The sequence below is a fragment of the Nycticebus coucang genome, chromosome 18 (genome assembly GCF_027406575.1).
Source record: "Nycticebus coucang isolate mNycCou1 chromosome 18, mNycCou1.pri, whole genome shotgun sequence".
Lineage (NCBI taxonomy): Eukaryota > Metazoa > Chordata > Mammalia > Primates > Lorisidae > Nycticebus > Nycticebus coucang.
The window spans coordinates 20,604,492-20,622,459 of record NC_069797.1 but is presented as its reverse complement, the minus strand read 5'-3'; the positions used below and the strand labels follow the sequence as shown (position 1 = coordinate 20,622,459).

Below are 17,968 nucleotides of genomic sequence, written 5' to 3'. Positions count from 1 at the left end.
TTGAACAAATAAACGGACAGATAAGCAGACCTCACTGTTGTAATGAATCGACCGTGCATTTCTGTTCTCATTTGGGGATGACAGACCCAGATACACTTTTGTTAACAGTACATGGCACTGTAATTACAGAACACGGTCTTTGAAAACCATAAAAATATACCCTTTTGACAGTTTCATATTGGATTTTTGATAAGAATGACACGCTTTGTATGATTTTCTAGATTCTCAAATGACAGGTAGCTACAAAAGGAAGTAGACTGCCCTGTCTGGTCCTGATCATTGGCACAGGATAGTGTTTTAGCAAACTTGGGGAAGCTCTTGGTACAGATGTTGCCCTAGAAAGGTGGGGGAGGAGGAGTGCACGAAAGCAGAGTGACTGGGAAGCCTGTGCAGGTGGAGTCTCCGCCACAGGCTCTGCACTCAGCCATCCTCCCCCTGTTCTAAAGATTCCAACCTGTGGCCTGTTCTGGCCTTTTCCCCCCCTTTGCCAGGGCAAGGGTAGGGCAGGAAAGAGCAGTTCCTGGAGTCTGACAACTGTAGGTTCTTTTCTTCCCCAGTCTTCACAGAGATGTGTCTGTCCCTTGGCCACACTGGCTCTAGGGGAAAGGGCCGTGCCTACAGGGTCAGTCATGCCTACAGCCATAGGGTGCGCTCGCTTAGGAGAACAGCTTAGCTTTATGGCCCAAAATTCATCTCGGCTAAAGTATCCAGAGATGGAAGGAATTGGTGACAGAAGATGTAAGGGGCTCTAGAAGAATACCCTCAAGCCAGCAGTCTAGAAATGGGTGTTATCCCTATCAATACATGCAGCCGAAAAGAATCCCCTAGAACAGCGGTTCTCAACCTGTGGGTCACAACCAATGAAAATACATCCTGCATATCAGATATTTACATTACGATTCATAACAGTAGCAAAATTAGTTATGAAGTAGCAATGAAAATAATTTTATGGTTGGGGGTCACCACAACATGAGGAACTGTATTAAAGGGTCGCAGCATTAGGAAGGTTGAGAACCACTGCCCTAGAAGAATATCTAAAAAGTTAAAAGAAAAAGTTCCTGTGGTGTAGCAAGGGCAGAGCATTTAAAGTTTGTATGAAAGCCCCAAGTTAAACCTGAAACACAGCTTCCTGTTGGGAGGAAGGTGGCCAGCTTCTTCAACTTTATGACACAGTCAAAGCCCAGCTGCCATAACAGTCTTCCTTATGCTCTAAATGCCCAGCAAAGATTGTATGAACTACCTTTTCTTGGATTGCAGAGTGGCGGTGAGTGAAGAAAGGTTCCTTCTAGTTAGCACCTTTGTGGAATTGGGACCTGGTTGGAGTTGGGGTTGATTGTTTCTCCTGGAAGGCTGAGCAGTTGGGAGACTGAACACCAGCTACACCATCCAGGAGGGAAGAATTCTTTCTTTTTGGGAAAAATAGGCTTCCATAAACTCCTGGACTAAGATACTAGATGCAGGGGTGAGACTTTAGCTTAAACACCATACCTGCAACTTACCTTTCTTCTCCTACAGTAGTGACACAGGAGAAAAGGAGCACTTCTGCCCATTTTGCATGTTCCCACCACTGCCAAGAAGCTTAGACATATATCCCTTACTGTCAGAACCAGCCTGACTTAAGAGACCCACACTGGCTATGTGATTCCGTGCTCGCCTAGGAATTCTCTCAGCCCTCGTTGGCCCACGTGTCTACCCTGAATCCTCCCAAAGCATCTTCAGTGCCTATCCTGCTGGAAAGTGCAGCCTCAAACTTCTTGGGCCTCTTAAAATGCTCTAATTCAGGGCGGCGCCTGTGGCTCAGTCCGTAAGACGCTGGCCCCATATACTGAGGGTGGCAGGTTCAAACCCAGCCCCGCCCAAACTGCAACCAAAAAATAGCCGGGCGTTGTGGCGGGCGCCTGTAGTCCCAGCTACTCGGGAGGCTGAGGCAAGAGAATCGCTTCAGCCCAGGAGCTGGAGGTTGCTGTGAGCTGTGTGAGGCCACGGCACTCTACCGAGGGCCATAAAGTGAGACTCTGTCTCTACAAAAAAAAAAAAAAAAAAGAAAATGCTCTAATTCAGTCATCAGTTTCATTGGTCGGTGACCAAAACCCTCCTAAATTGGTCCCTTGACAGCTGTGCCTCCACTCACAACCCCCAATGCTCTTTTCCTTTACCAGTACATCTGCCCACTGGTGAGAGCAGGACTTGGAGCCAGGCCTGCCCAGAGAATTATTCTGTTGCTTAAGTTTCTAGGAACCAGCACCCCTCAGAAAAAGAGGGCCTGGTGCCATCATTTAAAGTTTGTGTAGCTACCAGCCTTTAATCCGATCACAGATGGCAGGTCGAGAACAGAAGGTGAGAAAACAGATTCCATGTTCACATGATTATTCTTGTTTATTGAGGTCTGTTTATTCTCCACGGGTGCTTTTTTTTCTCCAAGTAAATAGAGCAGGCGTAAATATCTATAATGAATAAATTTATTGTCTTACAAAAATCATTGTCTAGAAATATGGGAATACAAGAAAAGATATTTGCAGTCAGGTGTCTGGTGGTCAACAGCCAGTACAATTCATAAAGGGGGAAAAAAAAAATCAGAGATTCTATACCCACGTGACAAATTCTTCCTATTAGATGTTAAAGCTTTTAACCCAAAAGGTTTGTGTTTTCAAGCACATTGCAGAGGATCAAGGATTTCAATTTAACACTGATTCATTGTCACTGAATGTTTGTAATACCACTTTGACTAGAGAGGTACATGATATGAAGCACAGTCAAAACTTAATACATTAAAATTGTTATAGAGGCAAATAATATATTTAACATTGTCTTAGTACTGTAGTGTCTAAGGCACTTTCTGTAATGTCAGTTTGCTCAACTATCAACCAAAAACAGAATGCTAAATGTTCACCATAACACTGTCCAAAGGGAAGGGAAAAGGAAAAATGAAAAAGGATTCACACCCACTGGCATGTCAACATTCAGGAAGATGGCATCTGTTTTTGAGGTTCTAGAAACCTCACTGACAAACTTGGAACAAGCCTCGGACACAAAACCAATATTCCTATTTGGGCTCAAAGCAGCGGCTGAATTTGCAAGGTCAGCATGAGCGCCTGGCTGGCGAGGGGGGCCTCCCACTAACTCCTGCGTGGGGCCCACAGCTGCTTGCTCCTGAAGTGAGGAGGGCACAGGCAAAGCCAGGCGGATCCGGAAGTCTGCGTGACTGACGGCTGCCACCTGGGGCCTCAGCTGCATCATGGCCACTGCCCTTTCTATGCACAGACCAGCCCTGGCCAAGGACAGTTCACATGAGTAGATGTGGGGACATCACCACCCAGAGGGGTAGAACCCTTTTGGGGATGGGCATGGTAACCCCAAATGGATGTTGCTTCCTCCAACCCAGCCCACCCCCTCCATATCTTCCCAAAGCCCCCTTCACAGTTTGTTCACTGAATTGTGTTGATCGTTGTTTGAAGGAAATGAGAGAAGTGCAGTTTAGGTTCCACAATGTTCTAAGAGACTTGACGTGGCTGAGGAGTCAGGGCCACATGAACACAGAAGTAAGTTACTTGTCTGTATGACAGAGAGCATGCAGAGCGACAGCAATAACCCCGGGCTGCCCCCAAACCCAGCGACTGGCCACAAAGGGTCTGGAGTTTTCTGTTTTAAAAAGGGTTCTTAACATGTATTATAAAATGGTCTCTTGATGAATATATGGAAAATAGATGCAGTGATGAAACCATCTGTTTAATATGTGTGTTCTGTGTATGTATATATATAAAAAGGGGAGCACTTGTACCTAAATCTGAAGCAGGATACAGTATGCAGAGGCCGGAGAGCCTTAAGACACAGTTGATCTTTAAGGAATCTGCAGCTCGCCCAGGGCAGGCTGGCACCGGTGGGTTCCTAAGTGTCCTGCTGTATGGCCTCCTCTGGCTTCCCAGACTCTTACTCCGACTGTGGTGGTTGTGTCTCATTGACATCACTGGTCTTACTTTCTGTGTCATCGTCGGACAGCTCCAGGGAGGCCCCTTCAATGTGCAGCTGGCGCCGGCCAGATCTGCTCGAAGAAAAGCTGATTGGGCCACCCCGCCTGGAGAGAACAGAAAGCAGACGTGTGCGTGGCTGAGCAGACAAGAGCACGTGGCTGGCCAGCTGTCCAACCGCCTAATGTCATTGAACCTTCCATTTGCACCCCATCCTCAGGACATGTGCCCCTGAGGTGGGTAGTCACAACACGAAAGGCTTCCTGCCTCCACACCTCTCCTGTGCCCTGAGAACTGGGCACAGCTTGACTCAACCTACGACTGTGAGAGAAATGGGAAGAAAGAAGGATTAGGGCCAAGTTCCACCTGCTTCACCAAGGGTCAGCAACCTTTTTCTACAAAGAGCCAGATATCAAATAGGATTCATGACTCTTGGTAGTCTGGTTTTTACAACCCTTTAAAATGTAAACACAGCAGGGGCAGCGCGGGCCCCATATACTGGAAGGGGCGGGTTCAAACCCAGCCCTGGCCAAAAACTGCAAAAACAAACAAACAAAAAAAACCCAAAAAAAAAAAAAAAAAAATGTAAACACTGCAGCTTTGGTGATAGGGAATTCAGGCTAGGTGCAGTGAAGTACGCTGTGGTTGCATGTCCAGAAAGGGTTAGTGCACTGAAGGGTTCCTGAGGAAAGGACTGAAACCCCTCCCCCTGAGGGTATTTCAGCAACTGATGAAAGTGGCAAAACTACAGGATAACTTAATAAAGAAGGTGATAGAATTTTGGGCTCAATGCCCATAGCACTGTGGTTACAGTGCCAGCCACATATTCCGAGGGTGGCAGGTTCAAACAACTGCAACAACAACAAAAAAATAGCCGGGCATTGTGGCGGGCGCCTGTAGTCCCAGCTACTTGGGAGGCTGAGGCAAGAGAATCGCTTAAGCCCAAGGGTTTGAGGTTGCTGTGAGCTGTGACGCCACGGCACTCTACCCAGGGTGACATAGTGAGACTCTGTCTCAGAATTAACAAAAAAAAAAAAGAACAAGCTGTTGCCCTGGGTAGAGTGCTGTCACATCACAGCTCACAGCAACCTCCAACTCCTGGGCTCAAGCAAGTCTCCTGCCTCCGCCTCCCAAGTAGCTGGGACTACAGGCGTCCGCCACAACACCCGGCTACTTTTTGGTTGCAGCCGTCATCGTTTGTTGGGGTCCGGGCTGGATTCGAACCCACCAGCTCTGGTGTATGTGGCTGGCGCCTTAGCCGCTTGAGCCACAGGCGCCAAGCCAAAAAAAAGAATTTTGGTAGCTGAAGGAAGTCTTGGTGGTAAATAACTCACAAATTTCTTACAAGCGAAAGGGCAGAAATGAATTAATTCACCTTGATCTAAAACTCATAGCTGATGTAGGCCTAGTAGGATTCCCCAGTGCTAGAAAATCTTCTTTGCTAAGTTCAGTTTCTCATGCAGAACCTGCAGGTGCAAATTACATATTCGCAACTTTAAAGGCTGAACTTGGAAAGGTTATGTACAGTGACTTCAAACAGGTATCAGTAGCTGACCTTCCAGGTTTAATAGGAATGGATATGAACAAAGGAATGGGCCACAAATTCCTGAAGCACACAGAAAGAACTAGACAACTTTTTGTTATTTGTGGATTTCAGCTTTCTTCAAAACTCAATATAGAACTGCTTTTGAAACAAACTATTAATACTGCTTACAAAAGAGAGGAACTTCAGACAAAACCTGCTCTCCTGGCAGTTAGTAAAACGGACTTGCCAGATGCCCAAGATAAATTTCATGCATTGGTGAACCAGCTTCAGAATCCTAAGGAGTTTTTGCATTTATTTGGAAAATACGTAATTCCAGAGAGGACAATGGGGTTCCTACATATGATCCTCATATCTGCACTTACTGGAGAAGGCATTGAGAAATTAAAGAACTGTATAAAAAAATCACTGGATGAACATACCAACCAGGAAAATGACACATGTCCTAAGAAACGGTTGCTTAATTTATAGATTTCTACTATAACACGTTGCGGTGATCTGTTAGTTTGCTTTAAGTCTATTAAAAATAGAATCGACAGAATACTATTTAGTCCTAAAAAAGAAAGAAATCTTTTGTGACAACGTGGATGAAACTAGAGGACATTATGTTCAGTGAAAAGAAGCAGGCACAGAGAGACAAAAACTACATGGTTTCACTTCCATGTGGAATCTTAAAAAATTTTGAGCCCTTAGAAGCAGAGAGTGAAATGAGGCTACCGGGACTTCAGGGAGGAAGAGATACTGGTTAAAGGACACAGAATTTCATTTAGGTGGGAATGTTCAAGAAATCTACCATACAGCACGGTGACTATAGTTAATAACTATGTACTATATTTTAAAATAATCACTAAGTAGATTTTAGGTGTTCTCACTATATAAAGTAAGGATATGTGGGAATGCATATGTTAATTGGTTCCACTGAGCCATTCTACAATGTATATATATTTCAAAACAAGGTGTACAGTAAATGTATACAATTTTTCTATGTCAATTAAAAAAGCAGTATTGAGACTGGATGTCCCTATTGAGGTCATTTTAAAAAATAGAAGGATTCCCTCGATTATTAGAATGAAAAATATATATATATATATAAACACCATTTTTAGCTTGGTGCCTTTACAAAAGCTGGGCATGGACCAAATGCCTACAATTTGCTGACACCTCACTAGCCCGCTGTTCTCTGGGGGCACAGAGGTGAGCTAGGTTCTCCCGTGTTCTGCCCTCTCCCCGGTGCACGTAGGAGCCTGTGTGGAGAGGAGGCCACTGAGGAGGGCTGCCGGCACCAGTTCCGTCAGCAGCTCCTGCCCCGCATTTTAACGGAGCCTGGGGTCTCTCCTCACTAATGGATGTCTGGACGTGGATGGACACTTGATCTAGCTTGAGCCTTGTACGAGGCATGAGTATGGTCCCCCAGCGAATGGCAAAGAAAATGGGCCTTGGGCGGCGCCTGTGGCTCAGTGAGCGGGGCGCCGGCCCCATATACCGAGGGTGGTGGGTTCAAGCCCAGCCCCGGCCAAACTGCAACAAAAAAATAGCCGGGCGTTGTGGCGGGCGCCTGTAGTCCCAGCTACTCGGGAGCTGAGGCAGGAGAATCGCCTAAGCCCAGGAGTTGGAGGTTGCTGTGAGCTGTGTGAGGCCACGGCACTCTACCGAGGGCAATAAAGTGAAACTCTGTCTCTACAAAAAAAAAAAAAAAAAAAAAAGAAAATGGGCCTTTTATCCTCCCCAAGGACTACCATGAAGGTCAGAAAGGTTGAGCAGAGTGATTCAGGAGAAAGACTGGGTGACTGCGCACAATCCAGGTAACTTTTTCAGGCCAGCCACGCTCTAGCCACAAAGAGCTGTCCTCACTGCTCACCTGAGCCGGTTCTTCAGTGTGCTGACCTCGCGGCTCAGGCCCTCATTGGCCTCAGTGGCATCGTCCAGTTCCCGCTGGAGTTTGCGCCGAGACGCGTTGGCGCGGGTAGCTTCTTCCTCTGCTTCCTCCAGCTGGCGCTTAAGCTGCTTCATCCGCGCGTTGGCCTTCTCCATCTTGGGGGGGTTACATGGACCAAGACAGACCAGACTGGTGAGTCACTCAGCCTGCTGCCCTTGTGAGTGCACACATACACACACGGACACACACGGTTGGGGGCCAGTCTGAGGCTTTTTAAATGGCCCGCTACTTGCAGCAAAGCCAGTATGTACAGAGCAAACTCTCTGCTAAAAGAAATTAAAAAAAAAACTTAAAACTCTCTTTATACCTGTGACTTTTCTGCAAAAAAATGACATAGTTTAATACATGTAACCTGTGGGATTATGGGAGGGAACTGCTATTCTTGGAAAATGCAGAAGAGCCAGCAATTCAGGACAACCCCCGGAGGCCGCATAGTGCATTTTTACACCTCCTTTCCAGTGTGGGTATCTCAGACATTATGCTTGGATTCAAGTGCAAAGCACTCTGGGCAGACCTGGCATGAGAATGAAGAGCCTCCATCCGGGCTGCTGCACTCCTGAGCCACGCGGGGCAGCCCACCCACAGCGCGTGCCACAAAGGTGGCAGCAGGAAGGGAAGGCCAGGGTGCCTGACTGGAGTACAGAGGGTTGGGCTGAAGGCAGTGAAACTCTCAGCTTGGAGTCTCACCACAGCAGAGGGAAGGCAGCAGGAGTGAACCCCCACACTGCCGTCACTGTACCCCTGACCACAGTTCAGAGTCCTGCGAAATATTCCCTCCTACTCAGCAGAGGTGTCTGGATGTGGGCAATGAAGATCACTTGGGGCCTGTTGTGTGTACAGTTCAGGGTGTCCCAAAAGTTGCCCATAATGTTGCTATACATACGGGAAAAGGGAAATTGTTGCTAAATGTACCTTTGTTTATAAAATATTCATTTTAACATTTTACAAAATATTTACAAAACATAGTAGAACCTCATAGTCGACCACGTCCTTACACCGACCGCCCCAAGCTGACCTCGTTTCCATAAACCGAACGTGCACCACAGCACGTCAGCACCGGAGGCCTCGCACCCAAGGGACCAGTTTGTGAGGGTCCCTTGGGTGGTCAACTTAGAGAGGTTCTACTGTACTATGTGTTGGCCATGTCTTTGTAACATTTTGTAATGAATATTTTATAAATGTACATTTAGCTACCATTTCCCATTTTTCCTATGTATGGCAACTTCACGGGCGACCTTCGGAACACCCTGTATATTCATTTTCTCTTCATTTTCTCCTCATCTCCCATATCCATTCTTCCATCCAGCCAAGATTTCATGACTGCCAACTATGTCCAGGAATTGTTCTAGGCATCAGGAAGATAATAGTGAGCAAACAGGCAGATGTTCCTGCACTCATGCAGGGCACAATCTGATGGAGAAGATAGAACGGGAAAACTCAGGCCTCACACTTAAAAGCCTTTCCGCCTCGCTCCTGCCACCATCCTGTGTATCTCCTGTGCTGAGTGCCCCTCGGGCCCAGGGAATGGTACTTGGAGGTCGACACGTTAGAATTAAGAGTTTTAAATAACATTTTCTTACTTTTGCTGGAGCGTCTCCCAGGGAGACACTGGCGCTGGCCCGCTCTATCACCTACCTGTTCTTTATACTGATCTGCATGCCGACGTTCATCTTCAACCTGCATGAAGATTTCTTTCAGCTTCTTCTCAGTCCGACGGACTAGTTTGTTGGCGGCTGCTCGTTCCCTATGAAAGTGGGTAGTTTGGGGAAAAAATATTTTTTAAAGTCCTTCTTCTTTGTAAGATGAACAATTGTGGAATGTCATCCTGGACCTCTCTGCAAAGAATCACACAATTCTGAAACTTTCTTTCTGATCAAAATAGGAATTGCCTTAAGGCATCCCTCAATGCTGACAGGTAGAAAAAGGGCATTGTGCTAGCACACGCAGGTATGAATCACTTTATTCAGTGATCTTCTGAACAGCAAGCTACCACTGAGTTACACTGAGCACAGACTCTTTGAAGATAAAAACTTTAGTTTCTTAGTCTAACCACCTAACCTTTAAACCTGGAAAACAAAATAAAACAGAAATTATTTATTTATTTATTTTTTTGCAGTTTTTGGCTGGGGCTGGGTTTGAACCTGCCACCTCCGGCATATGGGGCCGGCGCCCTACTCCTTTGAGCCACAGGTGCTGCCCCAGAAATTCAATTTATTAAGTGATTGTTTTGCTTCAGAATTTACTACCTACTATGATGCTAAAGGCTTTGGCAGCTAACATTGGGAAAAAACTCTTCAAACAAAACCACCCCCTATAAGCTCACTCTTTGGTTAGAAGTCAACAGATCTATGTTTCCATTTCTTTTTTCCTTTGAGACGGAGTCAAGATGTCACCCTGGGTAGAGTGCTGTGGTGTCACAGCTCAACAGCAACCTCAAACTGTTGGGCTTAAGCAATTCTCTTCCCTCAGCCTCCAAAGTAGCTAGTACTACAGGTGCCTGCCACAATGCCCGGCTATTTTTTTGTTGTTGCAGTTGTTGTCTGTTGTTTTAGCTGGCCTGGGCCTGGTTCGAACCCACCACCTTCAGAGTATGTGGCCGGCGCCGTAACCACTGTGCTACGGGCGCCACCAAATCCATGTTTCTAGACAGGTCTACGTTGTTCCATATGAAGGAGAGGTAACTTATTTAGAGGACTCCACAGAAGACAGAGAATGTTCTTTTGTTCCTTAACAAATATTATGCAAAAATTGGCAGGGATGGAGTCAGCTGAAAGGGTGACTTATGTTAATTCCAACCACCAACAAACAAACCCTTGTTTTTTTCTTTTCAGTCCAGTGGAGTCCAAGAGTGGAGTGGGAAGTACTGGGCTGTTAAGATGGAAGATGGGGGGTTCTGAGCAGAGTCTTGCATTTTTGGGCTCCAAGCTCCCCAACAAGAGGGTGAATTTGAAGGTGTCCCCTGGCTTTGGCAGTCTGTGAGCTAAGAACTTTGTAAACGGCTGCCAAAAGCTACAATGTGCAAGTCCTCATAAGTTTCAGAAGGCTTTAATATGCCAGAATGGAAAGTGTTATGCAATCCCTTCCTATGGGAGAAGAAAAGCTTTTATTTTTGTCTTGCATTTCCCACAAACTTGAGAAATTGACTTTGGGTAGTGATGTAAACTTAGGGTGCCTAGGAAATCATGGGGCACAGTTTGATTAGCCCTTAGCAGATTCTAGGAGGAGCTGACAGGAAAAGCTCAGACTTCCCTGACAGCTCACAGAGGCTGTCTATCCTTCAACCTCTGAGCACATTTCACTTCTCTTCCCCCCACACTGCCTTCCAGCTCTGGCTCTGGACTCTGGTGGTTTGTTCTAGCCATCGCTTCCCATGCAGCCTGAGGGCAAAGGGTGTGTCTCTGTCCTCCCATAGCCAGGCCTGTAGCAGATAGGTAGTGAGTGTTGGTTTAACCCGAAAACCCTCTTACTTGGCTTCCTGCTCAAGCTGCTCCTCCAGTTGCCCAATCTTGGCTTCCAAGGCTGAGATGGTGGCCTTGAACTTGGACTTGACAGCACCCTCTAGTTCCTGCAGCTTGGCCTTCAGCTCCTTGTTTTGCCGTTCTAGTTGCTGGCGTGCATTGTCACTCTTCTGGGCAGCACTGCGCTCAGCTGCTAGCTCTGCGTTGAGCGTGTCCACCTGGAGGGGAGTGACAGGTTTAGCCTTTGGTGCCAGGGGCTCAGCACAGCCCTGCCCAGGTGATGGCAGCTGCATGGGCCACCTGTAGTGTGGTCTTGCGGAAACGGTCATTGAGCAGCTCCATGTTGCTCTGCTCCTCCTCCAGCTCCTCCTCTAGCTGTGCGATCCGTGCCTCTAGACGCCGTTTCTCATCCAGCAGGGCGGACCTGGCAGGTGGAGAGGTGGCGACAGCTCAGTACCAGCTCAACAGCACGGGAAGACCAGGGAGGCACTTGTACCCACACTCCAGTCCATCCACGAGTCTCACTGCTCATACTTCCAACACTCCCCCAAGTCTCCCCACCCTCTGGTTCATAACCTGGGTGCAGGAGGCTCGTCACACCTCTGCCTTCTAGCTGACCGCCCCTGCTGCCTGTCTCTGTCTATTCTCCACAGACAGCAGTCGGGGTCACCTTTCAAAATGCAAACAAGATCCTGGCATTCTCTTGATCAAACTCTTTAATGGTTTTCCAAGCACCGAGAATAAAATTCCAACTTCTCACCATGGCATGCTGAAGGTACACAATGAACCCTCAGTCCAGGAATTAAGTGGAGAAATCAACTTAATTGGAAGAAAAGATAATGACATCTAATGAAAAGTGAATTCAGAAAAAAGGTCATGTCTAGGGACCCTAATGAATCTGAGCACGAGGGCCTGTGATGCCAGTGTGGTCTGTGGGGCACACCTGGTGTGTACAAAGCGGGCAGGGGACCGGCACAGGGGTACGATGGCCAGTGGCCGAGGTAGCTCTGGCTCAGTATCTTATGTTCATCTTTGCCCTTGAATGGCCGAGCAAACCAACTGGACAACACCCCCAGCCTTCCCAGCAGTGTCTGTGCCTGAGGGGAGAGCTGCAGACTGCCTGAAAGGATGGGGCCAGGCCACCCCTTCCCACCTGCCATCAGGAGACTCACTTGCCAGAAGCGCTGTTGGCGATCTCATCGGCCAGTTCATCTCTCTCCTGCTCCGCGTGTCGGCGCGCTCTCTCCGATGAAGCAAGTTCCTAAATAGTTGAGACCCAGTTAGGCTCTGGCTATGACCAGTTTGCTCACTTGCGGAATCTGATAGTGCTGCCGTGATATTGCCCTAGTCATTGTCCACATGCATCTCAAGTTGTGACTTAGGTCTGAGAGATTAAACTGGGCAGCTATGGAAAGAAATCTATGTGGCTGCAGGTTATGTGTGGTGTCAATATCCTAAAACAAAAATGTCCACAGAGGGACGTCCTCTTTGCTATCACTTCCAATATCAGAGGTGGTTAAATTCCTGCCTCTCTTAAAAAGCTGCATTTCTTTCTTTCTTTCTTTCTTTTTTTTTTTTGAGCCACAGTTTCAAGCTGTTGCCCTAGGTAGAGTGCTGTGGCTTCACAGCTCACAGCAACCTCAAACTCTTGGGCCCAAGTGATTCTCTTGCCTCAGACTCCCAAGAAGCTGGGACTACATGCGCCCATCACAAGCCTGGCAATTTTATTGTTGTTGTTGCAGTTGTCATTGTTGTCTTAGCTGGCCCAGGCTGGGTCAGAACCCGCCAGCCTTGGTGTATGTGGCTGGTGCCCTACTCACTGAGCTATGGGCATTGCCAGAAAGCTGTGTTTCTTAATAGAAACTGAGTGCAAACTATACACAAAGCCCAAACCCTAAAGAAATATGGGCTGTACTGACTAAAGTTCCTAAGTATTGTTCGCATGGAGTTTGGAGATCAAGTACACCAGCTGGACAGACCGGTGAGTATCAAGGCAGCTGTACAGTGTAAAAAGGACAGCAGCCCCTGTGCCGAGGTGGCAGTACTTGACCGCAGAGGCTCAGATATTTGGGAAGCCAGGCCTCTGCAGTGAGTAGGGCCTCCTTCTTGAAGTGCCCTGGCTGGTCAGGCCAATGTAGCCCAACAGGACCAGGCAGTGCAACGGAAGAGCACTGTGCCTTCCAGCCCACAGAAGAAGAACTGCCTGGTGGCTGCTTGCCCACAAATTTCCTTGGAAAGAGGATTTCTTACAGGAAGGAGTCAAGGGTGCATTTACTTTATAAATGAAGAAGCTGAGGCCCAGAAGATGAAGAGCCTGGTTCAAAGTCCCAAAGTTGGTCAGCAGCAAAAAGTCAGAGTTCTGACTCCTTGTCCAGGGCTCTCTCTACCAGCTACCTCTTCCAAAAGATGCTTCACTTTGCAAGCGCACACCTTGAAGACATCTGAGCAGCAGGACTGCCCAGGAGTCCAGCTGAAGAGCCTGCCTGCCTCTTAGGTCAGTGTATAGGATGTATAGGTCCTCCAAAAAGCCCAAGTTCTAGCTCATGGAGTCCTTGCACATGGTAAGGGTAGGAGTCAGGAGGGAAGAAGGGGCTGCTGTCAGGGTGAAAGGGCAACAGGCAGAGTGAATGGGCCTGAGCGCAGGGCTGCTGACTACAGACAGCTCTGCTACCTGGCCTCTGCTGTCTAGTCCTCTTTGGCCCCAGGACACTCATTGTGTTCCTGTCCCCTGGCTCTCTGTGCTTTCAGAATACTTCCAGATCCAGATAAAACTGCGAGCACTGGGTACAGGGAGTGCTGCTTGGATGCTCAGGTGATGGCGGGAGGAGGCTGGCACCACTCAGCACCATCACCTTTGGGAAAATGAACACTTGCAGCTCATGGTGGGTATGCAGAACCTGAACATTCTACTTGGTTGGTGAGTACACATCCTTTTAAAGTACTTTATAAAAACTGACCATGTTCTAGGTCCTAGAGCTAGTCTCAACATTCTCTGACCACAATGTGATAAAATTAGAAATCAACTAAAAAAAAAAGGCATACATTTAGAAATTCAAATCATACTTTTTCTTTTTGAAGACAGTCTCATTCTGTTTCCCAGGCTAGGCCATGGTGTCAGCCTAGCTCATAGCAACCTCAAGCTCTTAGGCTCAAGGGATCCTTCTGTCTCAGCCTCCCAAGTAGCTAGGAATACAGGTACCCGTCACAACGCCTGGCTAATTCTATTTTCAGGTAGAGACAGGGTCTCACTCTTGCTCAGGCAGGTCTTGAACACCTGAGCTCAAGGGATCTCCCCCCACCCCCACCATCGGCCTCCCAGAGTGCTAGGATTATAGGCATGAGCCACTATGCCTGGTTTTAAATCATACTTTTAAATGATTCACAGGCTAGATAAGAAACCACAATAGAAATTAGATAAACCTAGAATTAAATGGCAATGAAATCACTCCATATCAACATTTGTGGAATAAAGTGAAAAAAGAACTTCGAGAGCAATTTCCAGTCTTTCTACAAACATATTAGACAAGAAGCGTGCAAGTCGATGGACCAAGTGTCCAACTCAGGAAGTCAGAAGTCTAAAGTCATAAAGGCAAGAAAAAAAACAATAAAACAGAAAACAAAGAGGGATCAAACCCCCAAACTGGCTCTCAGGGTATTTTCTGTGTCTGCTCAAGGTATTACTGGTCTGGATTTCAGTTCCTTTTCCATTCCCCGTATCTAGGGAGCTCCCTTTCTTTCTTGCAAGCTCAGCTCTGCCTTTGGTACTATTTAATCCAACATTTATAGGTGTTTGTATTGGGAGTTTTTTCTTATTAATTGATATCAACATTTCACTTATGTTATTATTTTTCCTGATTTGAATGCATTTTGATCATCCTTCATTTATACACATATACTTGCGTGTCTTGCCCTGATACAATTCCATACTATACGCAACACTTCCCCATGAGAACTTATAAAATAAGTGAATGAAAAGAATAGGAATTTAATGAAACAAACTCCTCTCTTTTTAAGTATTATATGAATAGTGCTTTTAAGTATTTCATGAATAGTGCTTTTGTGTAAAACAAGGCAATCTTGTATCACCAAGGTCAGAGTTAAATGACCCTAATACTTAACAACACCAAATAAACAGTATCACTCCCTGTTCTTAAACAAGCCTAGGAGGCTTGAAAAGCTACTAATTTGCTCTTCTGCCTTTAGTCAGGTAGAGGGATATACACTGAAAAGTGTCAAAGTGTGCTCACCTGTTGTCTGCTGAACTGAAGCAGTGAAGGCCACATTAAATATGCATACTGACTTAAAAAAAGAAAACATGAAACTACACCATATATTATTTATCTGATCTTGGATGATTTTTTTATTTTTTTGAGATAGAATCTCACTATGTTGCCCTTAGCAGAGTGCGGTGGCGTCACAGCTCACAGCAACCTCAAACTCTTGGGCTTAAGCGATTCTCTTGCCTCAGTCTCTTAAGTAGCTGGGATACAGGCGCCCACCACAACACCCGGCTTTTTTTGTTGTAGTTGTCATTGTTGTTTTAGCTGGCCAGGACTGGGTTTGAACCCGCCATCCTCGGTGTATGTGGCTGGCACCTTAACCACTGTGGTATGGGCACCGAGCCAGATCTTGGATGAATTTTAAAGGCAAACAGTTGTTGAACAAATGGGTGAATAAGTAAACAAACCTCCTGCAATTGAAGGATTTCTGCTTCCAGACTTTTCAACTTCTTTTCACTCTCTTTGGATTGTGCAAAAATTTCATCTCGTGATGCACGAGCTTCTTCCAATTCCCGTTGGTAATCCTTCATCTGAGCCTAAGATTAAAGAAGAGGAAGGTTTTGGTATAGCTTATATTCTCAGTTTTTAAACATACGTTTTCCAGATTATAAAAGTAATATACATTCGTTGTATATATAGAAGTGACAAAGATACCATTAAAAAACTGTAGACTAATATCCTTTTGTCTGCAACAAAATAGAATAAATTCTCGGGATGTGGAACCACCAATGTCAAAGGAAGGGAAATTTTCTAAAGTTTTTGTCGTAACTGAGAAATTCCACCCAGAAGCTGCACCTATTTGTGTATCCACCAGTAGCATGTGAGGGCCCCTTCCATGTACCCATACTGCCAACTACTACGGAGATCCCAATGTGACCGTGGTAGTGAAAACAGGCATGTCGTCTGGGTAGTGAAACAGACTGCAAAGATCACTGAAGCTCATGGCACTCGTGTTGGAGAGTTACACCACCTTCCTCTCAAGGTGAAGCAGGAGGGTGTTTACTGGGGCACTGCCAGAGGCTGTTCAGGGTCACGAGAGTGAGCTCTGATAACTCTGAGCATATCCTGGAGCACAGCAGATGCCCACGTGCCATCTTTACAGCCCGCCACCCAACCCACAGCCAAGGTGACGGCTGCTCTGAGTGCCCTGGAGTGGCACTGGGTCAGCATGAGCTCGGTGGCAAGTGACTGGTGGGGTGCTGCACAGCACTGTCCTCCCCAGCTCCACAGTCTGACTCTATCAAAGAGCCTCAAGGTCCTAGTGCCGGGTCTTGGGGCCACGTGACATGACTCAGGGCTGCAGTGGCCGCGTGCAGTACCTGGAGTTTGCGGAGCTGCTTGATCACTTCGTCCCGTGCTTTGTTAGCTGCCTCGATTTGAGCTTCCAGGTCTTTCAGGTCTATTTCCATCTTCTTCTTTGAAGCTACAGCAAGCGCCCGCTGTTTCCGCTCGTCCTCCAGCTCTGCCTCGAGCTCCCGCACCTGATGGACAGCACTGGGTCATGCCTGGTCAACCCCAGCATCTGCTCACTGAGAACAGGCAGCCTGTCGTGTAAAGGCTCTGGTGACACCAGTGAGCGTAACCTTCTGTCACCCTCCAGAGGTGCTCTCAGTCACCGAGCAGTTATTATTAACAGAAAACCACAGTAGTTGAATTTCGTTCAAAGTCATCTTTAAACAACAACACCTGGTACAAACATTTCCACTGATTGCTCCAAGGGCACTAAGATGGCGGTCTCAGACCTCGGGCTCATAGTCCAGGTGATGCAAAGACGGAAAGACCCAAGACAATGGAGTGACAACCTGATAGATTACAGCAGGCACACAGAGGGCATGGAGCCCCGGGGAGAAGGCTAGAGGACAGTGTGGGCTTGACCGCTTCCTAGATCCGCAAGAGGGGACACAGCCAGGTTACAAGGGCTTCAGAACCAGGCAGAAACTGCCTTCCGTTCAGCAGGAGAGAAAGGCAGTCAAAGCTGTCTGATGAAGAGAGACGACACGAAGGCCAGCTTTACAGCACACTGAGGGGAGAGTGAGGACAAAGAAAATGAGACAAACACGGGCTGAAGGCTGCAGCACACACCCCGGCTGTCACCCATTTGCTTTGGGACTGTCTTCCTAGTGTACAACAGGGCTGGAACACTCACTGGGATGCTGGGGAAAGGTGCTCTTCAGTCTTTGGAACAGAATCCTGACAGCTCCGTCACTGGTGAGGTCCAGCTCGTGAGTTCACAGCATTGTCTGTCAACATGGGGCCTGCTTTGCCTACTGACTCAGGAGGTGTCTGTTGAGGGCTGCTGTGCCCCTGGGCAGTGCTTAGTGGGGGTGCTCATAGGTGCTGCTCCTCCCACAGACATAACAGAACAGAATACCTGGGAAACATTCTGGGGTGACACCAAGAAGCAAAGAGGCCTGGGGGGAGGGAAGGCTCAACTGGTCCTCTCCAAAGGGGAGGGAGAAACAAGACCCCTGTTGCTCCTGCTTTTGAGGGCGTTGGGGTGGGGAGGAGCAGGCCAGGTTCTCCTCACGTAATGCAGAGGTGCCCATCAGTTCCTTGCTTTATCCTGCAGAGACCTGGTCTGTACCTCACGGGGCAGGATAACAAGAGGCTCCTTATGCGTACCCACTTACGTGCTATTTGTAAATGCGGTGGTTTTAAAATGTGTCTCCAAATTCTTTGATAGTACTTTGATACTTTAAAGTAGAGAGAGCCCAGGCTCCTCTTCAATGAGGGCTGGACTTAGTGACTCATTTCCAATGAACAGAAAAAAAAGAAATCGACTGTAT

General features: G+C 47.1%; 1 protein-coding gene and 1 pseudogene across 5 annotated transcripts in view; one reads left to right on the top strand and one right to left on the bottom strand.

Moving 5' to 3' along the window:
• Positions 1-2,441: 2,441 nt before the first annotated feature.
• Positions 2,442-17,968, bottom strand: part of MYH10 (myosin heavy chain 10) — a 161,011-nt gene continuing 145,484 nt past the window's right edge. For all 5 annotated transcript variants that reach the window (XM_053570507.1, XM_053570508.1, XM_053570509.1 and 2 more), the window contains 8 exons: positions 16,502-16,663; positions 15,590-15,718; positions 12,075-12,163; positions 11,203-11,326; positions 10,912-11,120; positions 9,080-9,188; positions 7,367-7,539; positions 2,442-4,072 (listed from right to left, as the gene is read on the bottom strand). In XM_053570507.1, coding sequence (XP_053426482.1) covers positions 3,928-4,072; positions 7,367-7,539; positions 9,080-9,188; positions 10,912-11,120; positions 11,203-11,326; positions 12,075-12,163; positions 15,590-15,718; positions 16,502-16,663 — 1,140 coding nt within the window. In that variant the 3' untranslated portion in view covers positions 2,442-3,927. The remainder of the gene's footprint in view (positions 4,073-7,366; positions 7,540-9,079; positions 9,189-10,911; positions 11,121-11,202; positions 11,327-12,074; positions 12,164-15,589; positions 15,719-16,501; positions 16,664-17,968) is intronic.
• LOC128570158 (GTP-binding protein 10-like) lies at positions 4,696-6,851 on the top strand (annotated as a pseudogene).